Source organism: Myiozetetes cayanensis, unplaced genomic scaffold (assembly GCF_022539395.1).
Source record: "Myiozetetes cayanensis isolate MyiCay16 unplaced genomic scaffold, myiCay2020 scf62, whole genome shotgun sequence".
NCBI classification, from domain to species: Eukaryota; Metazoa; Chordata; class Aves; order Passeriformes; family Tyrannidae; genus Myiozetetes; species Myiozetetes cayanensis.
The window spans coordinates 142,346-168,777 of record NW_026087876.1 but is presented as its reverse complement, the minus strand read 5'-3'; the positions used below and the strand labels follow the sequence as shown (position 1 = coordinate 168,777).

The window sequence follows — 26,432 nt, the reverse complement described above, 5'->3', positions numbered from 1 at the left end:
AGTCCTCCTTCACTTCCCAGGAATGTTTTGGAGTCAGATTTAGTGCTTCCAGTAGCAGACTGGCATGCCTGGCCCATGGTGCTGCTTGATTCAAGTCTTCCTCTGGGTCCACGAGGTGCAGCACACAGGACGTGGCTCAGGGAGGGCTCCTGCCAGCGCAGCCACAGCAGGACAGAGGCTTGTGCCCCTCACTCCAGCCTTCCTCCCCAGGCATGGAGCAGAGAGGTGAGTGCCAGACCCACAGGGGTCACACAGAGCAGCACCTCAGCCCCGTGTCCATGCCCTGGGCTGCAGCCAAGCCAGGATGAGAGAGGGGCCCCTTCCGCACTGTCCCATATTCCGGGTCCCTCTGGCTGCAGCCTGCCCCGACCAATAGCTCCCTGTGGCAGGAACACTGTGGCCAGAGCTCCACTTCCCTCCTTGTGCCCAGCCCCAAACGGCCCCAGGGGACACCACACCGGACCCCCACCGGCGCTGCCCCTCTGCCCAGTGTTTTGTGCTCCGTGCCCTCCCTGTGCAGCCTGAGCCCCCTCTGTGGTCCCCCCTTGCCCGAAAAGCACATCAGAAGCTGCCTTGGGGGGGTGACAAGGACCCCCGTGTGCCACGGGGCACTGCAGGAAGGGGCAGGGACGCCCCCACCCCCACCCACAGCACCCTAGGCCTGATGCACTTGGGAAGGAAAACTCATCCAGTCCGAGCAGACAAACACCAAACACCCCAAACCCAGCCTCACCCTGAGCTTTACAACCTGTTTTCCTCTCTGCTAATGAAGATTAATAACAGACCAGAAGTGCCCCGAGTCAGAGCCGCCCCAGCCGCGAGCCCAGCAGGTCGGGGCTTTAGCCCCTCCCGCCCAGGAGCGGGGCCAGCCCGGTGCCCACCACAAGCTCTCGCCGAGCGAAGCCCAGACCCGCTCCCCACACGACTGCCGCGACCCCCCTGCTCCCGGCCGCTCTCCGGGCTCCCTGCTCCCAGGCTCCCGATGGCGGCTCCCGACAAGCCCCACTGTGAGCCCACCCTGGCCCACCCCGCCTCTTCCCACCGGGGTCTCGCAGCCTCCCCCTGCCGCCGAGGTTCTTCGTCCTCTTACGAGGGTGACGCTGCCGCCCCCGCCCAGGGTGGTGCACCCTCCACCGCCCGCATCCTCCCGCACCCCTCTGAGCAGCGCCGGCGCCCCGGGGGCTGCTGTGCTGCCCGGCGCCCGCCCCAGATACCCCCGCCCTGCCCGGACGGGGGGACACGGCCTGCTCAGCGCGGCCCCGCGGCGGGGTCGGCGCCGGCCACCAGCACGGCCAGGCCGTGTCAAACGCGGGCCCCGCCGGTACCTGCAGGGCCATGGCCTGCGCCGCGCCGGGCGGGAAGCCCAGGCGGTCCCCGGGCCGCAGCAGGAGCCGGTAGAAGTCGGTCTTGCGGTAGAGGAAGCCGAAGAGGATGCGCAGAAACTCCTCCACGTTGCCGACGTGCTGCAGGATGCCCAGCAGCGCCTGGTCGTACATGTCGGTGAGCGCGGGCTCCATGGCGGACCCGGGCCCGCTGTCACGGCAACGGGCTCGGCCGCGCTTCCGGTCCTGCCCGCGCGGTCCGCCCGGAACCCGCCCTGCGCTCCCGCGTTCCGGCCCCCCGGCTGTCCCTCCAGCCCCGCGGGGGTTCCCGGGGCAGCCCCGGCCCCCTCAGGGGGCCGCCGGGACCCCCCTGTGGCCTCCCAGCACCAGGAGACGCCCAGGCCCCGCGCCGCAGAGCCCGCAGCCATCGCCCGTCCTCCCCGCTCCCCCCACGCGCGCCCCCCCCGCGGGGCTGCAGTTCCCGCTCCGAACCGCCGGGGGGCGCCGGGGCTCCGCCGCCCGCGGAGGAGGGGGCGGACCCGTCATGGCGGGGGCTCCCCGGTCCGGGAGGGGCCTGGGACAGACGGGATCAAAACTGTGCCGAAATCCAAAGTGATTCCATCAGCTGCTCCCCTCGATCAACCTGTGCAAGGCAGCAACCACCCAACCAACTCCTCACCCGCCGGACACTCACCCGACACCCCCCGCAAATCCACCTCTCCCTGGGACAGAAGCATGTTGGGGGGTCCTGTCCAAGGCATTACAACAGCCGAGAGAGAGGTGCCATCCAGCGCCCTTGCCCCGTACCAGACTGAAGTCACTCCATCACAGAAAGATGGAGAAGCTCTGCTTGCTGCCCCGAATCACCTCCTGCCCTCCATGGGCCTCAGCAGAGCTCCCAGCAGAATCTTTTCCATCATCTTCCCAGGCACAGAGCTGAGGCCTAAGAGCTGGGAGTTCCCAGGATCCAGGTATTTCTTTTTAAGCAGACACAGGTCTCACTTACGGACATTTTCATGTAACCCTGGAACAACACTTTGCTCTTTATTTACAACTCTGCAGATACTTCTCCGATTATTTTTAAGCTGTTTGAGGAACTAACTGAAACTAGTTAGGAATTCTATCCAAACCACATCTCTTTGGCATTAGTGCATTGGCATCTGTTAAATCTGTTTTGGGGCTGAACACATTGTTCATCCACACATGGGGATAAAGCACAACATCTTAAATTCATCTTGGACGGGTGGAGTTTTACAGTGCCCCAGTGCTCCACCACAGCTCCCAGGGCCCCATCTTGCCAGTGGTGACTTGCTCCAGGCTCAGGACTGTTGGTGCTCTCAGAGAGGCTACAGTGATACTGAGCGACTCTGCCAGCAGCAAGAGCCAGCCAGTGTCTCTGGGGAGGATGGCTCCAGCATCCCAAGCCTTGGGGACACTGCTGAAGTCATCCTGTCCCATCAGGGAGCAATCCCGAGGTGTTTCCTTGGGCAGTGCCTTGCGGAGGATGTGGCTGCCTGGGGAGGCCTCTGTGATGGTGGCCACGAGGAATATCAACAGCACTGTGGGGGCTGGGGGCACTGCTGTCCCCTCTGTGCTGCTGCCAGCGGGGTCCCCAGGCGTGGTGGCCACTGCACTCTTTTGGACTCCTTTAGTAGGTGGTGAGGTGTTGTGATGGACCTCTCTGGTCTCAGCAGCTCCTGGGCCCCCCAGAGCAGTGGCACCATGGCCCAGTATGGGGATGACCAGCAGAGCTGAGCTGGTGCTGGTCCAGTGGAGGCAGAAGCTCTGAGGGTCAAAGAAGCAGCCCCATGGAGACCCCCAGATCTGGACAGAGGGACCCTTTGGGACATCCATTCAGCTGGCCCCCCCAGCTTTGTGCCAGGCATGTTGGGAGCTGGTGGTTCCAGGGGGTTCCCACAGTGGGAGCTGCTGGGCCATTGGGACTGGGCGTGTTTGGGCCTCTGCATTCGTGCTTAATTAGACACTGTTACTTCTGGTCTATGTTTGGCCCAGCCACCTGCAAGAGTCTGTTCTTTTCCTGCCAAGTTATGAGAAAACAAGCCCTGAGAAACGAGAACTTCGTCCTTGAAGGAAGCATCTGGTATAAACTGAAATTAATTGGGGGCTGGCTATTGGCCTACGGCCCTCCACGGGCATCTGAAGGAGAAAGTGACGAGGAGGATGATGAAGGAAGCCCCAAGGCTCATTTAGGAAAGACCATTGATGTGCACACATGCATGCACAGAAGGGGTACCACTTACACAAAGGGGGGAGGGACCAAAGGCCGGGCAGTGCTGCCACACCTGCCCAGGTACGAGTCACAGGTTCATTGTATAAAAAGCAGAGAGCTCTTACTGGGAGCAGACTCAAGGCTCACATGGAGGACAGCGTGGCTTTGCAGGGACACCTGCCACTTTGTGAGCCTGCTGAGGTTCTGGAGATGCAGCTTCTGCTGTGGGGAATTCTAAGCATTTCAGGGTCAGTAAGACAACCTCGTAAGTAAAACCTGAGTGAGTGGGGGGTTGTCTTGGGGGCTTGTTTCCCTTCTCTTTCCTGTCTCTCGGTTTCTCGTTTTGTTGGCTACTTCTTTGTAATAAATGTTGTTTTGTTGAGCTTTCAACCATGAACTGGTTTCAGTTTCAGCAATCTCCCTGCTACAGCCTCCCTTGGAGAAGGGAATGTTGCCGGTAGAAGCCCCTGTGAGGTCACAAAGCCCCCCGTGAGGTCATTAGGCTGAGCCATGGTGTGCAATGCAGGGCAGGTGCTGCAGGCACCGCTCCAGCAGCAGTAGTGCCAGCAGTGCCTGCAGTGCCAGCAGTGGCAGTTCCAGCAGTGGCAGCGGTGCCAGCTGTGCCAGCAGTGACAGCGGTACCATCTGTGACAGCAGTGGTAGCAGTGCCAGCAGTGGCAGTTCCAGCAGTACCAGCAGTGCCAGCGGTGCCAGCAGTGCCAGCAGTGCCAGAATGGTGCAGGCACGGTGGGCCCTGGCCCTCATCCTCCTCCTGGTGGCCCTGCCAGCTGGGGGTGTCGGGGCTGCTCCGTGGCGACCGTGGGCAGTGGGTAGGTGGGCAGGCCAGGGCCAGCCCCCGGCCCTGGCAGATCCCCATGAGGAAAGGCCTGGAGACCCTGGCACAACAGAAGGGATCTCTCCTGGGAATGGGGGCACAAAGGGCTGCACTGACGGGTCCAGCACGGTCTGGGGGGACCCTGCACCGTCCTCCTGCAGCCTCTGTGCCTGACCCACACTGAGGTTTTACCTTTCCCTGATCCTTGGCAGTGCTGGCCAGTCCTGGGGAAGGCCCCACTGCTGGGCTAGAGGAATGTTTCCCAAATTATGCAGGCACTGGGCAGTCCTGCCAGGGGCCATAAGTGGGAGACAAGACCTGACAGCTGGTCTTGGAAGAGGAAGGGCAGTGAGGGAGAGCCCGAGTGTGTCCCCTCAGGGTGTGGGGGCTGGGCTGGGGAGGGAGAGCTGGGGGTGGCCCTCCCTGACACAGGGAGGGGTTTTGTCCATCTCATTCCAAGGGATGATTTGTCCTTCCTTGCACTCCATCTAGCCCCCTGAGTCCTGTTCAGCGAGGTCTCTGACCAGGGTCAGAGAGAGTGTCCATCCAGGCAGTACCCACCAAGCCTGGAAAGGGAAGGTGGGCACCTGCAAGAGAAATTGTGGGCAGATGTGAAGGATCCACAGGAATGGGGAGAAAAGCCTGAGTGTACCACATCATTCCATGATCCCCTCCCTTGTTCCATTATTCAGTCAGGACGGGGGGGGGGGCAAGGTGTGATGGGAGCTCCTCGTAGGGGGGTCTGGTTGCACCTGTGGGCACAGGGAGGGCTTTCCCTGCTTCTTGGCTGGACTCTGCACTGGAGGGGGTCACAGGTCAGTCCTAACTGACTGCACAGCCTGAGTGCTGCTTCCAGGGTTTGCTGGGGTGGAAATGTAACTTTATTCTTTCCATTAAGGTCCAGAGTATCAAGATGGAAGGGGACAAACTTCCCAGGACACATCCAAAGTTCTACATGAAATCCTGGGAGAGCTGAAGGCAATAGCACAAGGTGGGTACAGGTCACTCCTAACCAGCACAGTGGGGCAGCAGAGGTTTTGGGTGCATGCAGGGACCATGCCATAACCGCCCCAGCCTGCACCTCAGAGCCTCACTGCAGGGACCCTGCGGGTGCTGGCGAGCTGCAAGGATGGTCCAGGATCTCTGCTGCCACTTGTGGCTCCAGCTGAGTCCCAGGGACTACGACTGCCCCAGTCAGACCATCCCTGGCCAGAGTGCAAGAAAAATTGTGGGCAAATGTGAAGGATCCCCAGGAACGGGGAGCAAAGCCAGACACTGGGAGAACTGGATTGCGGCCACTGCAGAGCGTAAGGGAAGCCGAGAGGAGAGAGAGGCTCTGGAGAGCACAGACTTGTAAGGCCTTTGGGAGTTCCCTTGGCTTCTACTGAACCACAGAAACATTGCCACCCAGCATATTCCCTCATTCAGAGATGCCAGCAAAGTGGGAAAGAACATTTCCTGGCAGTGTCAGGACGCACTGATGCGCATAATTGTTCCTGCAGGTGTGAACAGCCTCAGCCTCAGCAGCGCTGTGGATGGCAGAACATTGACCAGCGCTGTGGTGAGCAGGGCAGACCCAAACCCTGTGGATGGCAGAACAGACGCAATTGCCGTGGTGGGCAGGGCAGACCCAAACGCTGTTGAAGGCAGGACAGACCCAAACGCTGTTGAAGGCAGGACAGACCCCAGTGCTGTGGGTGCTGATACCTTCCGGACGTACTGCATAGAAGGCATCGTGGCTGTCCTGGGCTCAATTCTGCTGGGGATGGCGTTGTATTGTCTGTTCCACTTGTGGAGGAAGAGGAGAAAGTGAGTTGGTGGGCCTGGGGGGAGTGTCCAAAGCGGTGTTGGATGGCTGCTCTCAGCCGTAGCAGCCATGGGGCTTTCTGAGCTGAGGTGCTCTGGGTGCCCAGTTCACCTCTGCCCAAACTCAGCAGAGGTTTGTGCTGTGAGCTGGTGCCCCGTTTTCTGCCCAGAGCTCTCTGTGCCCACAGCTCCCCCGTGCAGCCGGGTGCCCACACCCCTCGGGGCGCCCAGCGCTGCTCCGCACCCTCACACCCAGCCCGCAGCCCCGGCCCCGGCGGGGCCTCAGCAGCCTCCTCTCTCCGCAGGCGCCTCGCAGCTTCGAGAGCCAGCTCTGAGCGCCCCGACAGCCGGGCAGAAGCCAGCAGAATATTTGCAGGACCATTTAGATAGAGATCAGCAGCACAATCGACTGGGCTGTACCAGCAGCAAATTCCCGTGGGTGCCACTGCGAGGCCTGGGGATCCCCTGGGTACTGATGGGGGACAGGGGGTGCCATGGTGGCAGTGAATCTAACTTGCCACTGATTCTAACTGTTTCTGATTTGATTTTCACTATATGTATTATCTATTCCATAAGCAATAGAGTGACCCTGACCATCATGCTTTGTTTTGATTTTGGAAATTCATATTAATTCCACCGAACTTTTCTGTGCAGGTTGCCATGCACTGGAATAGATTGCAAAGGCTGTGGAGTCTCCCTTACTGGAGATATTCCAGAACGATCTGGACACAATCCTGTGCTATGTGCTCTGGGATGACCCTGCTTGAGCAGGGAGGTGGGACGACATGACCCCACTGTGGTCCCTTCCAGCCTTACCCACAATGTGGTTCTGTGATTTAAGTTTTGTTTTCAGTAATTCCTTTGCCAGTGACTCACCAGCACGCAACATGTGGTGGTGGTGTCCCATGCAGGGGAAGGAGTTGGGTGAGGGAGCTGGTGCAAACCTTGGCAGGACTTTTTCCGTCCACTGCCTGCGGAGGCAATCCCATGGAGCTCAACCACAGGGGCCCCATGTCTGGCTCTGTCCAGAACAGGCACCGAGTGCTTCCCAGCCTCTGGCAATGCACAGACCCAGGAATATTTACTCGTGTGTATAGATATATATAGATATATATATATATTTCTGTTCATACCTTCTGTCACAACATGTTAACACTGTTGTTTGTGCATTTATTCTGAACCTTCTTTCCTGTTGCTCTGATAAACCCAACTATTTGTCAGTCTGGATCATGGACATTCTCACTGAATATGAACAGACTTACAGTGCCCTATTCTGAAATTTAGCCCAGCTGCCCCCAGCCCCTCTGACCTCTCAGGACCAGCTGGAACACAAGGGGGTTTGTTTTCTGCCAAATTTCTAAACTCTTGCCAGCAGACTGTGGCAGTGGCACTAGAGGGCTCTGGGGCCTTTCAGTTGGCATTGCCTGTGATGGCATCCCTGACCTGTCCTCCTTATCCCTGTGCACTCAGCCATCCCAACTTTGGCAGTGCTAAAAGGACACCTGGGTGATGCCGTGCAGGGCTGGGGCTCAGCCAGGGCCCAGAGGGGATCATTCCCTGCTGTTGTTGCCTCTTGCCACCACAAACATGAAAGATTCTGTCAAGGCAGGAGACACACAGAGCAGCCAGGAAAAGTGGAGGAGGAGGAACATGGGTCTGGAGAGCCCATCCCTTCAGGCTGGTTCCTCCACCAGGAACGGGGCCTGTGGGAGGTGGGCAGGACATCCTGCCCTCCCCTGTGTGCACGTGGACACCTCTGGGTGTCTGTTGGGCTTGTGGAGAAGGCTCCACTCTGATAACATTGGTCAGTGGAGTCCCCAGCCCTGAGGGGATTTAACAGACATGTGGATGTGGCACTTGGGGACATAGGGATGGCCTTGGCAGTGCTGGGGGAACAGTTGGACTCAAAGGTCTCCGAGGGCTTTTCCAACCCAAAGGATTCTGTGATTCTACTCATCTCACCCAGGGCAAGAGGAACAGAAGTGTGAGGAGGTGACTTCCTGGGAGGGGAAAGGATTGGCAGAGGGGCAAGCAGAGCCCCTTTGGTTCATGACAAGGGCAGGGCTCCGTGGAGGAGATGCCACCATGGATGAAGGGAAGGAAGGGACTCTGAGCATCCCAAGAGGAGAGGGAGGAGATGTAAGAGGTCCAGACTGGTGAATAAAAGGGATCTGAGCATGAACAAAGGAGAAGTGGAGGGGCAGAGTGGACATGGAGGGAAGAGGTGTGAATAGGCCCGGGGGAGGGAGGGGAGCTGGAAGCTGGCCAAGGGGCCAGAGCAACCTCAGGGAGGAAGTGCTGTGCTCTGGGTGTGCAGGAGGGGACAATGACGGCATGTGTGACAGAGGTGAGAGCAGTGGAACTGCTTTGGAGCAAGGTAAGGACAAGGAGATCATTCAGCAGTTAAGTCACAGGCAAAACACTTGACGCAGAGAGATTAATTTTAATTTATCACCAATTAACAATTCAGTAAGACAACCAGAAATAAGAGGATTGGTCAGGAGCAGAGCCAGGGTGGTGAGGGTTTCTGGAGGGTTTCTGGAGTGTGCTGGTGACACTTAGGGGTCCACAGTGTACCAGCGAGTGCTGGGGTGCCCAGTGATGCTGTTGAACACCAGAGCACCTGCAGGGACTGGGAGTGCCAAGCAGGCAGATTTCAGGGAAGGCTCAGCTCCCATCAAAGGCTCCACAGTCTCAGACACCTGCTCTGCCAGTGTATTCCATGCAGGAGTTACAGACTGCTGCTGTTACTGGCAGTGGGGATGGAGCCTGCAGGTCTGTAGATGAGATGGCCACAGGCTGGAGCAGCACCTGGGGTGTTTCCCACCCAGTTCCCAGAGTGCTGCCCCACTGCCTTAAATGCCTCCAATATCACAGTCCCACTGCTTGGAGGGAGCTGTAAAAGTGGAGCTGACAGAGGTCCAAGGGTCCCCTCCCGTGCAGGAGACTTGCAGTGTATTGGCGTGGGAGCGACTCCAAGAGCCCCCCAGCCTGCTCCTTCCCAGCACATCTTTGACTCTGCACCCCATCTGCTCAGTGCTGCACCCTGTATGATCAACACTGCTCCCCATGTGCCAGGCTCTGCATCCCCTTCTGCTCAGTGCTGCCCTTTCTGTGCTCAGTGCTGCACCCCTCCACACCCAGCCACAAACCTGCATCCCTTGTGCTGTGCCCCACGTGTTCAGTGCTGCTCCCCACGTGTTCAGTGCTGCTCCCCACATGCTCAGTGCTGCATCCCACATGCTCAAATGCTGTGCCCCACGTGCTTGGTGCTGTGGGCCTTGTGCCTGGTAGCGCCCCCCAGGGCTGTCGCTGCCTCTGCCTCTGCTGGAGTGCAGACACACCTGGATCCCTTTTCAGCTTGGATGAGATGAGACCTGGGGGCCCAGGCTGTGGAGCCTCCCAGATTCATCCAGGGAATCCTGCCTCAGTTTCCTCACCAATTCACACATCTAGGGCAGATGGGGCCACCCAGGGGAGACAGGAACGCAGGATGGCAACAGGGTAAGGGTGTGGGATCATCTCTGCTACTGCTTTGTTGGGCTGAGAGGGGCAGGGGGTCCCCAGGCTCCAAGTACATGCCCCTCCTCACTCCCCAGGCCCAGCCTAGGCTGTGCTGTGGCTCTGTGCGCCTGGTGCTTCACGTGGCCCGTGGCACAGGGCCCCTGGGGACATGGGACGGACTCTGGCCAGTGACGCAGGGGCACCGAGGCAGAAGGGCTGGAGCACCCTGGCTGCTTCCTCCCACACTGGGTGCCATCTGCAACACCTCATCACCACCATCCCTGCAACTCGATGGCCTGAAACGGCCCCCAGCCACTGACCTGTGCCAGGGCACAGCCCCCAGCTGCACAGCCCAGCTTCCCTTGCCGGCTGACCTGCAGCCCTGGCGCTACCTGTGGGCTCTGCCCGCTGAGCCGTGGTTCCTGCTGGGCAATGGTCACCACAAGATGGGAATGGGCACTGGCACACACCCTCCTTGGGGCACACATCTGCCCCCAGCATGTGCACGTGGGTGCCGTGTGTGCACACACGTTCACAGAGGGGTGCGCACCAGCTGGGTACAGGGGTGCAGCCCTGGTTGTGCCACCCAGGCTGGGGGTGCTGAAGGGACCCAACAGGACCTCCTGGAACACCATAGGGCCCCCTGAGCTGCCCTCACACAGCTGTGGGTGCTGGTGTCTTGGTCAGTCCTGTTGGGTACTGGTTTCAGTCCCTGCATGTGATCTTTGCCAGGGACAAACCTGGTCTGGGGAAGGTGGGAGCCTCCTGGGCCAGTGGGTGGCCCTAGGCTGGTGCTGCTGCTGGGTGCTGGTCCCAGAGTGCTGGCACAAGTGTGATGCCGGTTCAGAGCTGGAGTGGGACTGAGCCACACTGTAGTGCCAGCCTGGTGATCACAGCAGCTCAGTGCCTCTCCAGGCTAGTGCAGCACTGGTGCTGTGCCTGACACAAGCTGGTCACGCTGCGTCTGAGCAGAGCCACGCCACATGTGGGCCAAACCCACATAGACCCAAATGGAGTGCAGCACACACCCACCCCAAACTGTGTCGGCCTGTGCTAGAGCCCAGCCTGGGCCCACACACGTTCTGGGCTGTGCCACACCAGAGCCGAGCCCACAGCCGTGCCCGAGCCTAGCAGAGCCCACACTTGTACCGGGCTGAGCCAGATGGTGCCAGGGCAGAGCCCACACTCGCGCCAGAGTGTGCCACACCGGTGCCGGGCTGTGCCAGAGCCGAGCCAGCACACCGCCGGGCTGGGCTGTGCCGGGGCCGGTCTGTGCCGGTGCCGGGCTGTGCGGGGGCCGGGTTGTGCGGAGCCGGGCTATGCCGGTCCGTCCCGCTGCCGGGGCTGGGCTGTGCGGTGCCGGGCTGTGCGAGGCCGAGCTGTGCCGGGGTGGGCTATGCGGGGCTGAGTCCGGGGCTGAGTCCGGGGCTGAGTCCGGTGCCGTTCCCGGTGCCGGTCCCGGTGCGGTTCCCGGTGCCGTTCCCGGTGCCGTTCCCGGTGCCGGTCCCGTTCCGGTGCCGGTCCCGTTCCGGTGCCGTTCCGGTGCGGTTCCCGGTGCCGTTCCCGGTGCCGGTCCCGTTCCGGTGCGGTTCCCGGTGCCGTTCCCGGTGCCGTTCCGGTGCGGTTCCCGGTCCCGTCCCGGTGCCGTTCCGGTGCGGTTCCCGGTGCCGGTCCCGGTGCCGTTCCGGTGCCGTTCCCGCCGCTCCGCCCCGGGGGCGCCGCCGAGCACGCACGTGGTTCCCGGGCGCCCTGCCCGCGCGGGGGGCGGGGCCGGGCCCGCGCTCTGTGCTCGGCGCTGTCCAATGGCGGCACGGCCCCGCCCTTTCCCGCCAGCAGCGGGCCAATGGGCGACGAGGGCGGTGCCGCGCGCTAGCGAGAGGGGCGGGGCGGCGGTCACGTGGGGCGGGGGCGGTGTTAAAGCGCGCCGGGCCGGGCGGCCGCGCCAGTCGGGGCGGCGGGGGTGGCCGGGATCGGACCGGACCGGACCGGAGTGGACCGGACGGGGGCGGGGCGGGTCGGACCGTGCTCAACCCAACCCAACTCAGCCGATCCGAACGGGAGCGGGCCGGGCCTGAGCGGCGGCACCAGCGGAGCGACACCGACAGCGCGGCTCGGCCCAGCCGGTGAGCGGAGGTGACGGGCGGTGGCTGCGCGGGCGCACACACACACATATACACACACACATGCACACACATATACACACATATACACATATACACACACGGCGATGGGAGGGCGCGGTGGCGCGCGCGGGAGCGGCGGTTACCGGCGGGGGGAAGGTCCGGTATCCGGTACCGCCCCCCGCACCCCTCTCGCTGATCCCCATCTTTCCCGCAGGATGAAGAGCGGCGCAGACCATGGCGTGGCACCCAGCCCCCAGCCCCCACAGCCGGCGGGCCCGTAGGACGTCGGAGCCCCCCCGTGCTCTATAGCAAACCCCCCTATTTAATTTTATACCTAATTTATTAACCTATCGCCCCGCACCCACCATGGAACCGCCCCCCGCGGTGCCGACTTCCCCCATGGCCGGCTTCCTCTGGATGCTGATCCTGGGCTTCATTATCGCCTTCGTCCTGGCCTTCTCTGTCGGTGCCAACGACGTGGCCAACTCCTTTGGGACCGCCGTGGGCTCGGGGGTGGTGACCCTTCGGCAGGCCTGCATCCTGGCCAGCATCTTCGAGACGGTGGGCTCTGTCCTGCTGGGAGCCAAGGTCAGTGAGACCATCCGGAAGGGGCTGATTGATGTGGAGATGTACAATTCCACCCAGCAGCTGCTGATGGCAGGTTCGATCAGCTCCATGTTTGGTAAGGAACAGGGGGGTCACAATGGGGGGGGCAGCGTGCCTGGGGATGCCCCAGTGATGGCTTTCTTACTAGGCTTCTCCTCCTTCTCCAGGATCTGCTGTGTGGCAGCTGATGGCTTCATTCTTGAAGCTTCCCATTTCTGGTACCCACTGCATTGTTGGAGCGACCATTGGCTTCTCGCTGGTGGCCCAAGGGCAAGAAGGTGTCAAGTGGTCTGAACTGCTGAAGATTGGTAAGTCCACCCTAGCGTGGCCTCCCTGGGCTTCCCCTGGCAGCAGCATGGTGCTAATTGTGCCTCTCCTTTCCTAGTGTTGTCCTGGTTCATCTCACCCCTTCTTTCGGGCATCATGTCTGCTATTCTGTTCTTCCTCGTCCAGAAGTTCATCCTCTGTAAGGTAAGGGTTGTCTGCCCCATTTCCTGACACTTTAGGGCTCTTGGCTGTTCCTGATGGACTCGTTGATTGGCCTATGGTCATCACGGTTTCTCTAGGCACATCCTGAAGTCTGCGTGTTGGCACCAGGGGAGCCCTTTGGGAGCTGAAGTGGTGGGAAATGGGAGCTGTGGCCACTCCACAGAGCAGAACTGGGGGGTGTGGTGGCATCATCTTTCCCCCTCTGAAATAAGGGAATTGTCTTGCTTGGCCTTAGCAGGAACAGTCCCATTTTCCAGTAGTGAAGTATCCCAGAATAAATAAGGTCAGAGCTGCTTGCTGGGCTTTTCCAAAATCCTGGTACAAGGCTGGACCTGCCCTTGGGACAGGCTGCAGGTGAAGGCAGTGACCCACAGACTCGGCTTTCCTCAGCTGGGAGGGACAGAATTGTCCCTGGGGCTGAGGAAAGCACATTCCTTCCACCTGAGGAAGGTGAGGGGTGCTTGAGCTGCCTCTGGGGACTCACTTGTACTGTGGGGAGTGTTGAAAACCCAGACAGAGGGATTGGGCACACAAAGTATTTGGAAAGAAGATGACAGCCTTAGATCTCATCTTTCTGAGATGATGATGATTGTTCTGGAGTGCAGGATGGTGTCAGCCCAGAGCAGGGGTGTCCTGCCAGCTATGCAGAGAACTCCAGCATTTTCTTCTGTATATCTGAGGTTAAATTCCTTCAGGTTTTAGCTCTAATAATTTCTTGTTCAAGAGATGTTGAGATCTTATCAGTGGCAGCCCTTTAAAACTGCTCAGCGTCACCGCTGTCACAGTAATCTTGTGTAACCGGCCTCCCAAAGCAGGGCTGGCCTTGTCACGCTCCATGCTGGTGCTGAGCAGTCCGGTTGGTCTGTGCTGCTCGGCGTTCAGGAAGGCTCAGTGTGTTTGTTCTGACACCAGACCCTGACTGCTGGGCAGCAGCATGGATTAAATGCTCCTGCTGCTGGTGCAAGAGGCTCACGGCGCAGGTATGTGGTCAAATAAGCCGCTTTGTGAGTAATGGACTTTTTATTTTGTCCGAGTCAGCAGGAAAGAGGTAAAAGCTTTGAAAGTGCCTGGGGAGTTAAAAGGAAAACATAGGTGGAGGTGGCAGGCTGGGGAGCCAGGGGAAGGGTTCAGGAGCCAGGAAGAGATGAGATGCTCTAGGTTTGGAAGTGCTGGGACCCTCAGCTGGGCCTGCCACGGCTCGCTTGGGAGCCTTGTGGGACTCACAGTATTCTACCACCTCCTGCCCTCCCAGATGGTGGAGGGTCTGGCTGTGGGTTGTTCCCTAAAGACTGCTGGGAGCTCTGGCTCCCGGCAGAACCTGCAGGAGCTGCCACCAGCAGGTGTGACCGAGGGCACAAACCCCTTCTGGAAAGGGTCTGTTGCTGGGCTGCTCCTTGGCCGCTGCACAGCCCCCTGGTCTGCCTCTCCACAGCACTGATCCGTGTTTTCCAGGCAGATCCTGTTCCCAACGGCCTGCGAGCTTTGCCCGTCTTCTATGCCTGCACTGTGGGGATCAACCTCTTCTCCATCATGTATACTGGGGCACCCTGTAAGTACCCAGCAGAATGCTTGAACCTGAATTTTGGAATTCTTTCTAAAGCCTCCATTAAATGCACGATTTACTCCTTTTTTGCTTTACAGGGCTGAGATCTCCTAGAAGGCGGCTGGCCTGTGCCAATTACAGAAGGCGGCAGGCTGGCCTGCGCTGTCTGGGCTAGGTAGTTGCCCAACCAAAGAGACCTGCTCAAACTAAACTCCTCCAGACATTTCTCCTTAGACTTCCCAGGACTGGCTAATAACATGACTTCCCCTTCCCTTCTCTTACCTGTGCTAAAGCTCAGGTACCTGGCGGCCACCGAAGAAACTCTTCGGGCTGCTGGTAGTGGGGCCAGGAGCAGGGATGGGGGCTGCATCTCCTCATTCACCTGGCCCTTAAAACAAGCTAATCCTTGGCAAGAAGAGCTGGCCCCTGTGCTGAGGAGTCTGGGCTTCAGTTGGAAAAGCCAAACTGAGATGCTGTTGTGCAGGGGACAGGTCACAGGCAGGACTAGGAGAGGGCTCAGCAGGACGGGCAGATTTGCCATGGAGCTGGGGACTCGGTTACCTCTGTTGTCTGTGGGGGTGACTTGGCATGAGCTGTTTTTGGTGTGAGCGTGGGTTTCCTGTTGTGGAGGAGCCGCTGGAGGTGGGATGTGGGCAGTTGGTGCTGGCTCTGGTAGGGTTTGCTCTGTAAACAGTGACTGGAAAAATTTTTGGAGGGATGTCAGCTTCCCCTTCCGCAGGCTGTCCAGCGTGGGGGAGAGGGCAGGGCTGCAATGGTGCTGGGGGCACTGTAGGTGCTCCAAAATCTCTTAATCCTTCAGCATCCCCGAGGTGGATCCATGTTTATCCTGAGCCCTGAAATGCTGGGCCACTTAAGCACAGGGTTTGCAGGAAGTCCTGTGCGTGGGTGAGGTGGCTGGAAGTGCTAGGGTGCCTTAGGAGCAGTAAGTCACTGCCTGCAGCAAAAAATGCAGGGTTTGGGTGGTCACGAGCACCTGATGCCCTCACCAGGGCTGCATGATGCCAGCCCTCTGCTCAAAGTCAGGCTGCCTGTGGGAATGCTCTGAACTGGGTCATGTATCACCTCAGATGCCATGAAACTGAAATCCCTGGTGACTCCTGGAGCAGCAGAGCTGCCTTCCCTGGCATCCAGAGGGGTCGGTGGGCTCCAGTGGGAGTAGCCCAGGCCTCCCTGTCCTCTCTGGAGTGGGGACACGGCACTAGTGCTGCAGCAGCTGCACTTGGAGGCGTTTTTTTTTTTTCTTTGACATTGCAGCAAGTGAGGAGGCAAGGGCTGTGTGGAGCCCAGGGCGTGCACTGCTCCCGGTGGGGTTCAGCTGGGGAAAGGGGTTGTGTGTGGGTCAGCAGCTGACAGGGATGTGACCTGGAGGACACACCCTGGGTCTTGGTGCAGTCAGCAGCGTTTCTCCCTGGCAGGTGGATTAGCTCAGGGCTGTTGCAGGGGATGGAGTCCCTTTGCCTGGGAAAAGCAAAGTCATATGTCGAGGAGGGTTTTGCCCAGAGGTTTTCAAAGATCCGTTGTTTTATTTCCTAGTGCTGGGCTTTGACAAACTTCCTCTGTGGGGTATCCTCCTAATTTCGGCGGGCAGTGCTGTTGTCTGTGCTCTCGTCGTCTGGTTCTTTGTATGTCCGAGAATGAAGAAGAAAATCGACCGTAAGTACTACATCCCTCTGCAATCCTCAGGGAAGGGCATGCTCTGGCTAACTGACTTCTCTTCCCAGCAGCAGATCCCATTAGCTGTGGGGCTGTTATTAGCAGGATCCTCATCTTTGCTCAGGGATTAACCTGCTCTGAGTCACTGGGGCACTTGCCATGCTGAGCCCTGCCTGCTCCCAACCCGGGCACCCCAAAACACCCTCAGAGTAGCCATTGTGCTGCTGATCTGTGTCTGGAACCCATTTATCTGCAGGGTGATCTGTCCTTGAGCTGTGGGAAGTGTCAGACAGCTGGTGCCACTTTAATAGAGGACAGAGAAGGCAGGAGACAACGTGCCTGTTGTAACCTTTAATCCTCTCATACATGCGGAGCAATCCTTGGCCCGGCTGATGCAGATCACAAGTTTAAAGCTGATGAAATTCCCTGTAGCAAAAAAACCCAAAACAGTCTATTGAAAGGCATCCAAAGGAGCAGCCCCGAGCTCTGCCTCCTGAGCAGCCGCATGTGGTCCTGAATATCAATGGTGTGTGCAGGCTGGGGCCTCGGGAGCTGGCAATGAGGGGATAACCGGTGTCCTTGTCGTGCTGGTGTAATTAGGGTGTGACTAACAGCTTTATGGCTGCTCTTGACAATCTTCCAGCTGCTCAGCTTAACTCCTGCCTGCAAGGCAAGGCAGTCTCTGCTGCCTGCCAGACAGGCTCCCTGCCTGCCCACAGCATCCCTGAGAGGAAGTGGGCATGCAGAGGGAGACAGCTCTGCAGGGACTGGATTCCAGGATGGGGGATTTGATGCCACAGCCCAGCCCTTGAGGCAAATGAAGTGACTGGGTAATGGTCATGTTTGTGACAAGGAGGTGGTTTTAGTTGTTGTCTGAAGGAGCTGACCTCATGTTTTCACCTGGAGAAAACATGCTTTTCCCGGTAGAGTGGGAGGAACAGCCTCAGCTTCAGGGCTGAGCACTGCTGGTTTGCCTCCCGGGGTGGGGGTGGGGGGGCAGGAAAACAGGCTGCCTTTGAGAGGTGGAGACCGACTCCTGTTTGGGTTTGTCACCCACCAATGGAAGCTGGAGAGGAGCCCGGGTTGGAGCTGCCAGGCTGGCAGAGGAGCTGGGCTCTTCTGGGCACCTTTCTGTCAGCTTCAGGGGTCACAGCCGCTCCAGAAGTGGTCCAGAGCATCCCACGGCTCATGGGGATGGGACAAATATGGCCCAAAGAGGAACCTCTGCCCTAGACATTACCGGCATAAAAGCCCCATAATGGTGTTTACCACACCCCGTGTGGGTGGGGGGGTCTAAAAATAGGGGATGAGCTGTCTTAGATGGTTTGGCTGTTGTGCCCGGGACAAGGTGTGACTGCCCGTCAGTTTCCAAAGTTCAGGGGAGGGGGAGGAGTTGTTAATTTTATTTGGCTGCCATAAATCTGAGTGGCGAGGGGTGTGGGCTTGCTGCTGGCCTTGGGCTCGGTGATGGGAAGGAGTTCATAGTAGCTGCCCCCCTTCACAGGAGAGATCAAATCGAGTCCATCTGAGAGCCCCTTGATGGAGAAGAACGTTGGCCCAAAGGAGGAGCAAGAGGAGGCCAAGGTGCCCCTGGACGATGCCAAGGGCCCTGTTGCCGATGTGGGGTCGGCCGTGCCCCCCCAGGCAGCGGTGGAGGAGAGGATGGTCTCCTTCAACCTGGGGGAGCTGGAGGAGGGCCCAGAGCAGGAGAGGCTCCCCAGCCTTGACTTGAAGGAAACAAGCATTGACAGTGGTGAGTAGTGGGGGGTGATATGAGCGGTGGGATTCCCCCCACCCAAGGCACCCCTGGGTGTTAACCCCCCACCTGCTGTCCCCCCCGGCAGGAGCTGTGCGGCTGCCCAATGGCAACCTGGTCCACCTGAGCCAGGCAGTGGGCCACCAGCTGGGCTCAGGTGGGCAGTACCAGTATCACACCGTGCACAAGGACTCTGGCCTCTACAAGGAGCTGCTTCACAAGCTGCACCTGGCCAAGATGGGGGACTGCATGGGGGACTCTGGGGACAAGCCCCTGAGGCGCAATAACAGCTACACCTCCTACACCATGGCCATCTGCGGCATGCCCCTGGACTCGCTGCGTGCCAGGGATGGCGAGGAGGGGGACAGGCTGAGCTGGTCTGTGGTGGACACTAAGAAGAGGGTCCGCATGGACAGCTACACCAGCTACTGCAATGCAGTGGCAGACACCCACCCAGCTGTAGATGTGGACCTGAACACAGCCCAGGCAGAGCTGGGTGTCAGTGACCGCAAAGGCAGCAGCAGCTCTCTGGAAGAGTGGCACGACCAGGACAAGCCTGAGGTGTCCCTGCTCTTCCAGTTCCTGCAGATCCTCACGGCCTGCTTTGGCTCCTTTGCTCATGGTGGCAATGATGTCAGGTCAGTGGGGTCAGCGGGAGCTGAGGGGGCTGCTGGCTGGGGCTGTAGTGCCCACAGAACTGTGGAATCACAGAATGGTTTGGGTTGGAAGGGAGCTTAAAGATCATCTTGTTTCAACCCTTCTGCCATGGGCAGGGACACCTTCCACTAGACCAAGTTGCTGCAAGCCCTGTCCATCCTTGCCTCGAACACCTCCAGGGATATTCCATCTTGCCAACAGCCTCTGGCCCTCTAGACCAGATCCTCTTTCTCTTCCAGCAATGCCATAGGGCCCCTGGTCGCACTCTACCTGGTCTATCAGACGGGCGATGTGGCTACCAAGGTGGCAACTCCCATCTGGCTGCTGCTCTATGGGGGTGCGGGGATTTGCATCGGCTTGTGGGTCTGGGGACGGAGAGTCATCCAGACAATGGGGAAGGACCTGACTCCCATCACACCATCCAGGTAAGGGCTGCTGTGAAGCAGAGGGGAGGCTCCAGGCAGCCTGAGAGCGGCCAGGAGCCGCTCTTCCTGCTCTTTTGAGGGTTTCAGCGGTGGAGCCAGGGGCGTGTGTGGCTCCAACACCTCCCTGCATCCTGGAGGGGGTTGGTCTGAGTGTTTGGAGAGCCAAGCCAGGGGCTGACACTGCTGTGCTGCCTTGAGCTGAGCCCACTGCGTGTTTTGGGGTGTCTGGTTCTATTCTCATCTGCTTTCTGTCCCTGCAGTGGCTTCAGTATCGAGCTGGCGTCAGCACTGACGGTGGTGATTGCCTCCAATGTCGGCCTCCCCATCAGCACAACTCACTGCAAGGTAGGGGGTTGGCAGGGGAGATGGTGCTGGCTAAGTGCGAGCTCAACATCCCCAAAACCTAGTGCTCATAGGCCCAAGCTGCGTGGGGGGTCCCACTCTGGGCCTCCAGCCACTGTCAGCTCCTGGCTGTGCCGCTTGCATTTCAATGTGAGGCAGCGAGGGCTGCCTGGGCTGGGGGGGGCACCCCCTGGGGCACTTGGGAGGTGATGGGAAAACAAAAACGCCTTTCATGGTCCCCTGGGCTCTGCCAAGAGGCCATGGGAACACAAATGCTGCAGGGCCCTGTCCCCTCACCCCTCTGGGGTGGCAGCTCCTTGCCCTGCACTCCCTGCCTGCGTTCTGTGGGGTCCCCACAGGCTGGAGCATGACCCAGGGCTGTGGGGAGTGAGTGAAAGTGTGCGTGTCGGGGGGTGCCGAGCCGTGCTCTGGCTCCTTTGGCAGGTGGGCTCGGTGGTCTCGGTGGGCTGGCTGCGCTCCAGGAAGGCAGTGGACTGGCGCCTCTTCCGCAACATCTTCATGGCCTGGTTTGTCACCGTCCCCATCTCCGGCCTCATTAGCGCTGCCATCATGGCCGTCTTCAGGTTTGCTGTCCTGAAGGTGTGAGGGCACCAGGGCTCCCACTGCTCCTGCTTCCCACGGCTGCCCTCCCTTCAGGAGCCACCGAAGCTGCCTGCTGTGGGGTGGAGCTCCCCCATGTCTGCCTAGTGCTGTCACTGAAGTATCTTTTTTAATATAAATGTCTTGGCGCTAACATTGTGGGGGGTGCACCACCGCGGCTGTTTGTGCTCCCAGGTGGCCCCTCTGCTCCGCTGTAGCTGTAGATTAGCAGTTACCAGGGGCCACTTTCTCACTTCTAATGACTTTAATGAAGATCCTCTGGCAGTGATTCCTTGGGGGAAGGATGTAGGTTGGTCCTTGGCCTCCGTGTGAGGGGAGGGCTGGGGGTGGTGGGGCAACCCCCCTCACAGGCTGTGCTGTGTTCAGCTTTGCCTCCATTGCTGTAGTGGTGCAGACACCATCCTGCTCGGGGTCACCATCCTGCGCGGGGGTCCTGGGGGCTGCCCTCTGGCCCCCGTCACTGCTGCTACCTCGGACTCAATAAAGATTTCCTTCGTATGCCAGCAGTGCCTGTGGTTCTGGGGATTTGGGGTGCTGGCGTGGCTGCTGCCCCATGGCCCTTCCTGCCTTGGCCTGGAGCCCCACGAGTGAGCTGGGGACGAAGATAAGAGCCCCACGTGCCTACTGTGTCATGGGATGGGCTGTAAACAGCCTCGTGGTGGTGTGGGGGGGTGTTATCTGGGCCCAACACCTGGAGCAACTCCTGTCCCTGTCACCAGGCCCATGCTGTGCATGTGTCCCCTCCCCAGCCCGGGGCAGCAGCTGCTCCAATGCCCTCCTCCATGTGCCTGGGGATGCTCCCTCCTACCTGGGTCAAGGCCGGTCCTGGGTACCCACGTCAGCAGCCCCAGCGTGTCGCAAGAAGCGGGGGAAAGGGCGGGGGGTGCTGAGGGATGGGGATGGGTCCGTGGGGGGACACAGGTGGGGTTCAGGAGGTGCCTTATGTGCTCCGTGGGGACGCGAGCCGCGCAGCCCCGCCGAGCGGGGGTCGTTTCGCCCCGGGGGCCGTGGGTGCTCCCTCCTGTCCCGGCCCCCGGTGTGAGGCCGGGGCGCCCCTCGCGCCGGCCCCGCTCCCGCCCCCTGACGGGACCGCGGCGGCCACCGGGGCGGCCTCGGGGCGGCAGCGGGGCTGGTCCCTGACCCCGGTTAATGATTCGCCCCCGGTCGCTCCCCGCTGCCAGCGGCGTCTCCGAGCAAACACCGGCCCGGCGCTCCGAGAGCTCCGGGCTGGGGGGGCCGGCGGGGGCAGCGGCCGCGGGCTCTGCTGGGGAGGGGGAGCCCCGTTCAGGGGCGCGGGGGCACTGCCCTGTGTGCGGGGCCCGTGGGGAGGGAGAGGCGTCACCGCCCCGTTTGGGGTCACCACTGCGGGGTGCCCCGGGCTCGTCGCGGCCGTGCTGCCCGGGGGGGCCGGGCCGGGGGCCGGGCCGGGGCGGTCCCGCGGGGCCCCCTTAAAGCGGCGGCGGCCGCAGGCGGTGGCCGGAGGCGGTGGCGATGGGCAGCGAGGGGGAGCGAGGCCCGGCGGCGGCCCCGAACCCGGGGCAGGGCGACCCGCGGGCGCTGCGGAGGGACTGCCAGCACCGGTGGGCGGGAGGGGGCTGAGGGAGCGGGGGGCTGTGGGTGCAGCAGGACTTGGGGCTCCTTGGAGAGGCTTGGGAGGGAACAGGTGGGGAGGGCACATGGTGGGGGGGAGGCAAGACCCAAGGGACGGGCACCGAGAGAGGAATCTTGGAGGGAGTCAGGGAGAGAGCAGAGCCCTTTGGGGTCACCCCACGTAGACGTGTCAGGGGTGGGGGCAGGCCAAAACAGGGACCCACTGTCCCCCCTCCCTGCACAGCACACATCCCCCTCCCCCCCCAGCTCCATTTCCAGCTCAAAAGCCCATTTTTCTGCTCCAATAACTCACTATGGGGTCCTTGGGCTGGGACAGGCACACGACCCTCACAGAGCACTGAGCAGGGACCAGGATGGGGGAACACGTCCCCCTCCCCTCCTTTGTGCCACCCCTAGGCCTAAACACCCCCGTTTCCCTATAACTCTCCCCCTGACCTGATCGCCCCTAGGATCTTCGTCAACCGGAGCCTGGCGCTGGAGAAGATCAAGTGCTTTGGCTTTGACATGGACTACACCTTGGCCAGTGCGTTTTTGGGGGACCGAAGGCAGGGTGGGGCAGTGGTGGTACCCCCCCAACCCCTGTCCACATCCCTTCTGCCTCCCTGCAGTGTACAAGTCCCCTGACTACGAGGAGCTGGCTTTTGCCCTATTGCTGGAGCACCTTGTCGCCATTGGGTACCCCCCCGAGATCCTCGCCTACAAGTATGACCCCACGTTCCCCACTCGGTGAGTTTGGGGAGGGGGTCCCGGGGAGGGGTGGTGAGATCCCCACCCTCTGACAGCCATGTGTTGCAGGGGGCTGGTGTTCGATGCCCTGTATGGGAACCTGCTGAAGGTGGATTCCCATGGGAACCTGCTGGTCTGTGCTCATGGCTTCCGCTTCCTCAAGGGGTGAGTCTGGGACTCCCCCACCTCAGGGGCAAGGGGGAATGGGGGGACCCTTGGAGTGGAGTGCAGCTCCGTGCTCCTTCCCCAGAGCCGAAATCCTCCACTATTACCCCAACAAGTTCATCCAGCGGGATGACATGAAGCGCTTCCATATTCTCAACACCCTCTTCAACCTCACGGGTGAGTGACAACCCCCGTCTCCCTCTCACCCCCACCACCTTGGGGTGCTGTCCTGTCCTGCACCCCCTCTCATATATCCCTCCCACACAGAGGCCCATCTCTATGCCTGTCTTGTGGACTTCTTCACCAACTGCTCCAGATATGTAAAGTAAGGGAGGTGATGGGTGGGGGCTTGCTGGTGGATCAGATGGCAGGGAATAATCTTTTGGAGGAGCTTCACTTGGCAGGGCAGCCCCTTCACCCCCTCCATTCCTGACTGTTGCAGCTGCGATACCGGCTACAAACACGGGAACCTCTTCATGTCCTTCCTCAGCATGTTCCAGGATGTGCGCGAGGCCATGGACCACGTCCACCTCTCTGTGGGTGCAGTGGGCAGGGGGCTGGGGGGAGGGAGGTTCTGAGAGTGCTGGAGATTCCCTGCACGCAGCCTGGGAGGTTTTGGCCAGCCTCCACCCCTCATCCCCTTTGCAGGGCTGCCTGAAGGAGAAGACGCTGGAGAACCTGGAGAAATATGTGGTGAAGGACGTATGTGCAGACCCTCATGGACCCCTCCCTACCCTGCTCCCCTTTGCCAGTTCCCCATGGTCTCCCCAAGCCCCCTCCATGCTGACTTGCCCCTCACCAGCCCCGTGTGCCACTACTGCTGAGCCGCATGAAGGAGGTGGGGAAGGTCTTCCTGGCCACCAACAGTGACTATACCTACACTGATGTGAGTAAGGGGTGTCCGTGTGCCCCCCCTGCCAGGTCCAGCGTGCCCTGGGTGGGGGTGGCAGAGGGGAGGATGTTGAAGTGCAGTCAGTGTCTGCCTTCTCTGGGGATGGGTAACAGTGCCGGATGTCCTTGCAGGCCATCATGTCCTACCTGTTTGACTTCAGTGATGGGGACAAGGTGAGTCTGTCCCCAGTGTGGGCAGAGTGGGAGGCTCAGGGTGCCATCAGCAGCCTCTTGCTGACCCCCCCACCCTGGCACCCACAGGCTGACACCCCACAGCGCCCCTGGAGGTCCTATTTTGACCTGATTGTGGTGGACACCCGCAAGCCCCTCTTCTTCGCTGAGGGCACTGTCCTGCGCCAAGTTGACACGGTGGGGACCCCTCCCCTGTCGTGGGGCCAGCTGGGGCAGTGTGCACTATTTGAGCACTACGGGGGCTCCTCTGGGCAGAGCGGGGTAGATTCACCATTGGGTGGGCACCAAGCGGACACAGATAATGGTGTTCCTATCGTGGGGTCCTCTTGTCCCACAGGACACAGGGAAGCTGCGCATTGGGACGTACACCGGCCCCCTCCAGCACTGCGCCGTCTACTCTGGCGGTGAGTGCCAGGCCAGGCTCCAGGCATGGGGGGGACGTGCCCATGCCCCCACCCTGACCCTTGGCTGTCACAGGCTCCTCAGATGTGGTGTGTGACCTCCTGGGTGTGAAAGGCAAAGACATCCTTTACATGGGGGACCACATCTTTGGGGACATCCTCAAGTCCAAGAAGCGGCAGGGTTGGCGCACCTTCCTGGTGGTGCCTGAACTGGCCCGTGAGCTGCAGGTCTGGACGGAGAAGAGCGGTGAGCAGTGCCTGGCTGAGGACACAGACCCTGCCCTGCTGGCGGATGTGGCCTGGAGCCTCCCCTGCCTCTCGATGGCAAAACCGCCCCAGCGGGCCATGCCCTGCCCCTCTGTGTCGGTCATGCTGGGCAGTGGGGGAGGTTCCTGCACTGAGCCAGCCACGTTGACCTTGCAGAGCTGTTTGAGGAGCTGCGGAGCCTCGATCTCTTCCTGGCTGAGCTGTACCAGTGAGTGGGTGAGGGGAGTGGGGAGGGGTGGGAACACCTGTGGAGGACCCTCCAGGCGAAGCTGCAGCTGGATCTGCCCCATTCCAGGCACTTGGACAGTGGCAGCAGCGAGCGCCCAGACATTAGCTCCATCAAGCGTCGGATCCAGGTGACACCGAGGGCGCCATCCCAGCTGGCACACAGCTCAGCCCCACCCCCCTTTAACGACTCTCCCCTTGGGGCACCCCAGGGGCGTTGGGTGCCCTGACTGTCTTGCTGCACCCCCAGAAAGTCACACATGAGATGGACATGTGCTACGGGAAGATGGGCAGCCTCTTCCGCTGCGGCTCACGCCAGACGCTCTTTGCCAACCAGTTGATGCGTTATGCAGACCTCTATGCCGCCTCCTTCATCAACTTCCTCTACTACCCCTTCAGCTACCTCTTCCGGGCACCCCCTGTCCTGGTATGCAGCCCCTGACCCCCACTGCTCATCCATTGTGCCTCAGTTTCCCTCTCTACCTGAGGGGGGATGGGGCTGATGGAAGCATTGGGTGGGCACCCAACCCCCAACCCCTTGGCTAGCCTGTGCTAGACTTTCTCTGGGAGCCTTGTCCCCCCTGCAGATGGCACATGAGTCAACGGTGGAGCACACTCGGCTGGACCCAGGGGAAGTTGGCACAGCCCTGCCCCCCTGGCTGGCCCGGCATAGCCACCCTGGCCAGCAGGTAGGTGGCAGGGAACAGAGGGGCGGAAGGACATGGGTGTCCTGCCAAGCTGATGCTGTTCCCACTGAGCCCTCTCACTGTCTCAGGTTCCCCAGGACTCCAGCGGGGAGGAGGAGGATGATGGAGAAGCCTGAGCCCACCCCAGCACTGGTGCCTGCTGCCCTGGCAGGTGCCAGCCCCACAGGAGGGCATTTGGTGGCCCTGGACCACTTGCACTGCCAGACTGAAGCCACCCATGGTCAGCTGCTACTCTGGTGGCCAGAGGACGATTGGTGGCCCTAACCCATGGCCCCCATCACACTTGTCCTTAGGCTGTGGGACCCTTCTCCCGACTACACCTGGAGCTAGGAGAGGGGGCCCCCCCCGGCCTGCTGGCTGTCCTGTGCCCCACTTTAACATCCTTGCTGCCAACTCAATGGCAGCCTGGGGCCACTCAAAGCCAGGGCAAGTGGGCAGTGTTGCTGCTCCAGTATCGCTGAAGGCCCACTGCACCAGTCGGGGTCCCTGAGCTCCTGCCCCTCCAGCCTCTCCACTGTGGCCCTGGGTACAGTGGGGGGAGGCTCCGGAGGTGACAGCTGCTCCATGGGAACCCCCTTCACCTGCTGTTCCCCTCTTCTGTTTGCTACCCTTTTCTATTTATAAAAGATATTCAAAACTCCTGGCACCACAGAGACATAAAATTGGCTGTTTTAAAGGAAAACTGCTTTGTCCCTGCACCTGGGAGGTGGGAGCAAAGGGCAATTCCCAGCAGCTGGGACAAGCACAAGCCCCTGGGTAGAAGGTGGCAGCCCCAAGTCACCCCTCCTCTGCAGAGAAGGGAGCTAGGCCAGCAGTGCTCCCCAGAGTGGAGCCAGCCCCGTACCAGAACCCCAGGACACTGCTCTGAGACTTCTTCTGGCATCCAGGACTCAGTAGATGCTGAACCAAGACTGGGGGTGGGTGTGTTGGGAGGGAAAGAGGAGGCAAAAATGTGGAATGGGGTCAGGACCACTGCTTACTGGGGCTGGGCAGGGGACAGTCGGGCTCCCCCAACCTCCACAGGAGCTGTACGGTCACTGCTTGCAGCAGGGACCCCTTACTCCCCCCAGAGCCAACGCCTTGCCCGGTACATTGTGCCATTGCCTGCTCCAGTTGCAGGGACAGCACCAGAGGGGTCCCCAAGTGTACTTACAGGGCTCATCTGCCCCTCCCTGGCCCATCCTGGACCCCAACCATGCCCAGAAGTTGGGGGGCCTGGCCTGCTGCACCCCAAGGTCCTCTGCACCCCTCTGGGTGCTGCTGTCAGCCTGCACAGAAGCTGCTGGAGCACTGCAGGTCTCCCAACCACTCAGG

The 26,432-nt window shown here is 60.5% G+C and overlaps 3 protein-coding genes across 3 annotated transcripts in view; 2 read left to right on the top strand and 1 right to left on the bottom strand.

The window, feature by feature from the left end:
• NUDCD3 (NudC domain containing 3) overlaps window positions 1–1,567 on the bottom strand; it is a 30,009-nt gene extending 28,442 nt beyond the window's left edge. The window contains exon 1 of the mRNA XM_050337368.1: window positions 1,326–1,567. Within this exon, the coding sequence (XP_050193325.1) occupies window positions 1,326–1,517 (192 nt within the window). The 5' untranslated portion in view covers window positions 1,518–1,567. The remainder of the gene's footprint in view (window positions 1–1,325) is intronic.
• A 10,092-nt stretch (window positions 1,568–11,659) lies between these two features.
• On the top strand, window positions 11,660–20,436 carry SLC20A1 (solute carrier family 20 member 1). The gene is made up of 11 exons (XM_050337369.1): window positions 11,660–11,820; window positions 12,035–12,502; window positions 12,594–12,734; window positions 12,812–12,897; window positions 14,368–14,464; window positions 16,013–16,132; window positions 17,637–17,885; window positions 17,977–18,526; window positions 18,785–18,970; window positions 19,231–19,315; window positions 19,757–20,436. The coding sequence occupies exons 2-11, from the start codon at window positions 12,187–12,189 to the stop codon at window positions 19,916–19,918; spliced, it is 1,992 nt and encodes a 663-aa protein (XP_050193326.1). The 5' UTR covers window positions 11,660–11,820; window positions 12,035–12,186; the 3' UTR covers window positions 19,919–20,436.
• Window positions 20,437–21,376: 940 nt separating this feature from the next.
• On the top strand, window positions 21,377–25,800 carry LOC126651463 (cytosolic purine 5'-nucleotidase-like). Its single transcript, XM_050337371.1, has 18 exons — window positions 21,377–21,513; window positions 21,994–22,067; window positions 22,153–22,270; window positions 22,340–22,435; window positions 22,521–22,612; window positions 22,703–22,760; window positions 22,878–22,971; window positions 23,084–23,137; window positions 23,238–23,321; window positions 23,459–23,500; window positions 23,588–23,695; window positions 23,856–23,922; window positions 23,996–24,166; window positions 24,343–24,394; window positions 24,482–24,542; window positions 24,662–24,838; window positions 24,999–25,100; window positions 25,187–25,800. Exons 1-18 carry the CDS (start codon window positions 21,425–21,427, stop codon window positions 25,232–25,234), a joined length of 1,587 nt encoding a protein of 528 aa, XP_050193328.1. The 5' UTR covers window positions 21,377–21,424; the 3' UTR covers window positions 25,235–25,800.
• Window positions 25,801–26,432: the final 632 nt, after the last annotated feature.

Excerpts from the sequence above, each read along its gene's own strand:
- SLC20A1 (XM_050337369.1), top strand. The coding sequence starts at position 12,187 with ATGGAACCGCCCCCCGCGGTGCCGACTTCCCCCATGGCCGGCTTCCTC. Across the intron at positions 16,133-17,636 it reads AATGAAGAAGAAAATCGACC|GAGAGATCAAATCGAGTCCA; the intron begins GTAAGTACTACA and ends CCCCCTTCACAG. Across the intron at positions 18,971-19,230 it reads ACTCCCATCACACCATCCAG|TGGCTTCAGTATCGAGCTGG; the intron begins GTAAGGGCTGCT and ends CTGTCCCTGCAG.
- LOC126651463 (XM_050337371.1), top strand. The coding sequence starts at position 21,425 with ATGGGCAGCGAGGGGGAGCGAGGCCCGGCGGCGGCCCCGAACCCGGGG. Across the intron at positions 22,972-23,083 it reads TGGACCACGTCCACCTCTCT|GGCTGCCTGAAGGAGAAGAC; the intron begins GTGGGTGCAGTG and ends TCCCCTTTGCAG. Across the intron at positions 23,501-23,587 it reads ACTTCAGTGATGGGGACAAG|GCTGACACCCCACAGCGCCC; the intron begins GTGAGTCTGTCC and ends TGGCACCCACAG.